Source organism: Zingiber officinale, chromosome 5A (genome assembly GCF_018446385.1).
Source record: "Zingiber officinale cultivar Zhangliang chromosome 5A, Zo_v1.1, whole genome shotgun sequence".
Taxonomy (NCBI): Eukaryota; Viridiplantae; Streptophyta; class Magnoliopsida; order Zingiberales; family Zingiberaceae; genus Zingiber; species Zingiber officinale.
This window is the reverse complement of record NC_055994.1, coordinates 32,056,856-32,060,249: the sequence shown is the minus strand read 5'-3', so window position 1 is coordinate 32,060,249 and position 3,394 is coordinate 32,056,856. Positions and strand designations below refer to the sequence as shown.

Here is a 3,394-nt window from a genome sequence, read left to right as displayed (position 1 = left end):
AACCCATCGGTCGGAGCCCCTCATACCAATGGAGGCCTATTATGCCTTAATGTCTCTTGTCTGAGCAACGATGAAGAACCTACTCTGGACGAGTTATCTCAACATCAACTGCCAACCACCTCTTACGCATAATTGACTCAGCTGAATTGCCCACTAAGAAAATGACACTGGATTAAAGGCTAAATAAAAGTAGTTGTAAGGATCAACGATTGTCGCCCTTGATATGAAGGCTCACTCGTGTGGTTAGTCAAAGGAACGTCACCTCGCTCGTGTGGACGTCTACGTGATTTGTCCAGGACTTTGTGTGGTGATCTTCGGAGACCTTCCCTCTCCACCGTCATATAAGCTTCATGAAAATAAGGGGAAGTATGATTTTTCTTTTCCCTCGTGAAATAACTACTCTCCTACTTTTCTCGTAACAGTTTCTCGCCCTCGCAAGCCTTCCATCTTGATCCTCTACTAATTTTATCGTTGGACGGACAACACGGACACCGGCTGACGCTCTCGGACTCATAGGAGATAGACCCTAAGCCATCGTGACCGCTGGATGAAAGGAACCATCAGGTATTATATTCCAGTGGAAATCGCTTTATTTTCGTACTTAAGCCATCGTAAGATTTATTTATCACACGCAAAGTAATTCGTGTATTTTTTTTTTTTACATTATTCATTTAAGCTACGCACTAACCATCCAAATCACCGGCCGGTCACTGGAACAGGGAAGCCGCCAAACGTGGCGCCGCCATGGCCCGCAGCGGCTTTGCTTTGCGCAGAGCCAAGCCGAACGCCTCTTCCATATCGATCTCCTCCGGCACTTCCCAGTCGAAACCATGGAAGAGATTCGCGAGGGCCAACAACACCATCGTCGTTCCCATCGTCGCGCCGGGGCACTTCCTCTTCCCCGCTCCGAAGGGTAAGATCTCTAGCTCACCCCTGCGGAGAACCTCGACCCTCTCCCCGTCTGCCGGGAGGTGCCTTTCCGGCCGGAATTCGTCTGCGTCATCCCCCCACACGCTCTTGTTCCTCCCCAACGCGTGCGCGTTGATGAACACCCGCGTCTTCGCCGGGATGTGGTACCCAATGAGCTCGGTGGCCTTCATGGACTCGCGGGGGATCAGAAACGGCCCCGGAGGGTGCATCCGGAAGGTCTCCCGGACGATGCACCGGAGGTAGTTCAGATCTCCCAAGTCAGACTCTCGCACCATACGATCCCGTCCGACCACTCTGTCCAGCTCCTCCTGTGCCCGCTGCAGCAACTCTGGGTTCTTGATTGCCTCCGCCATCGCCCACTCGCTCGCCACCGCAGAAGTATCAGTCGCCGCGGCGAATGTATCCAGCATTATGGCTTTCATCTCCCTATCATCCATCCGCTCCTCCTCTTCCTCCCCTGGCATGGAAAGAAGCACATCAACGAAGTCCCTGTTCGCGCCATGCTCACCATCTGTTAGATTCTTTGCCTCAATGGCTTGCCTGTGTTCATCGATAACCCTTTGTAGGAACTCATCCAGCCTCCGGGAAACATCCCTAATCTTCTTCTCCGTCCCGACGAAGAAGGGGTCGACGAGCCACCTCCATAACGGCAGGTAGTCGCCGGGATAGACCAACCCCAGAAGCCGGAACAGCTCGTGCGTGAGGTTCAACAGCTCATCTGCCTCGGCTGGTCCGGCTCCTAAGTACCGCCTCCCCAGGAGCATCCTCGTCACGTTGTTCATCGTGAAGGCGCCGAGCACCTGGCTCACTTCGATCATTTCCCCTTTGCACGCCTTCCCTCGCACATCGCGCATGAGGTGGAGCGCCTCCAGCGCCCTGTTCCCAGCGAAAGACTCGAAACGCCTGGCGGTGAGGAGGTGCTCGACGCAGGTCCGGCGCAGTCGCTTCCATTGCGGGCCCATCGGAGCGAAGGCGATGTCCCTGCCGCCATAGGTCAACTGGAAGGCGGACACCAACTTCGGGCGGGATGCGAAGAGGTCGTCCTGCCGGACGAGGATCTCGCGTACGACGGCCGGTTCGTCTGTGGTGATGGCGTCGACGGCGCCGAGGCGGAGATAGACAAGAGGGCCGTAGGAGGAGCAGAAGTAAGCCAAATCCTTGTGGGGAAGAAGTCCTAGCTGCGTCAGGTTACCGACGATCGGCCACCTTGCTGGGCCTGGTGGAAGCCTCAACTTGGAGACACGGCGCCTCTTCTCAGCAGCCCTTAGCAGAAGGGTGGCCATTAACATGAGAATTAGAACAAGAGGAATTGAGAATGAAATGCCTCCGATATTAGCCGTCTCCATTTCTTCTTATCTTGAAACAAGCTTGTAATGCTCTTTCCCTTCCAACTTCTCAACTGGATTGAGGTTCATATGTAAAAATAATAATTCCAGAGAAAGTATTAAATGACAATTTATCATACATTATATTATACTAAGTATTATTAATTGTGTTTATATTTTCCTAGGCTAACAAAAAAACTTGAATATTAAATAATTATATTTTGTGCTACGATAGTCAAAATAAAAAACTTATTATTTTCTAGACTAATTAAAATTTAATTCTGCTTCTATTAATTGATGAACTGTCGTACGGCTGTAGCTTTGGACCTTCTCACACTTTTCTTTCTGTTTTTTCCCGGTACCTTTTCAATCTCCAACGGGAAGAAGCCATGTGTGAGGAGGCCGAAATTATATTTTATTCATTTCGATGGTGAAAATACATTGGGCGCGAGACAAGTAAACGATCCACTGTGTCAAAACGGATGATAACGCTGTTCTCATGAGCGGTAAGCCCGCCGCCCCTCCACTGTCTGTCCTAGACTCTGGACATGAGAAATTTATTTTCTAGGTAATTGAACGGAGGTTGAATTCTTTTGATGCCGTCTATTTTATTCCGTCTTTAAAGTCAGAAAAGTCAGAGTAGTTATTAGAAGAATTTAATGGTCCATCTATTTAACAGATAAGGATGATTAAATTCCTCCCATCATTACAATAATCTGGATCTGATCCGTTAAAAATAGATTAGAGGATCACTGCTCGAATGAACCTAGTTTTCGTGTGATTACTTAATTACACTGTGGGACAAGTAAACGGTGCATATTATTTTATTTTATTTTATTTTATTTTATTTTATTTTGAAAAGAAAATCAGTTATTGATGTGACGCTTGACGATTTGAATTGTCAGATTTGTGCTTTGGTCACTGAGACCTAGATTCGACCGACGGCTTCGGTCGGCCGAGTCCTATCTTTATAAAGCCGTGGCACCACCTCCTTTTTTCACTTTGCGTCTTCTTCCTCGAGAGCTGCCGGCGACTCTATGACCAGTGCTCCAGCGACTCCCCGTGTTCTCCCACGACGACTCCTCCTTTATGTAAGCTTCCTCGAACTTCCCTATCGTTGGTCTTTCGCAGTCCCGTCC

At 49.2% G+C, this 3,394-nt stretch overlaps 1 protein-coding gene across 1 annotated transcript; it reads right to left on the bottom strand.

The window, feature by feature from the left end:
* Positions 1-548: 548 nt before the first annotated feature.
* On the bottom strand, positions 549-2,387 carry LOC121980410 (cytochrome P450 703A2-like). The gene has a single exon (XM_042532431.1). It carries the CDS (start codon positions 2,274-2,276, stop codon positions 708-710), a length of 1,569 nt encoding a protein of 522 aa, XP_042388365.1. The 5' UTR covers positions 2,277-2,387; the 3' UTR covers positions 549-707.
* Between the last annotated feature and the right edge of the window lie 1,007 nt (positions 2,388-3,394).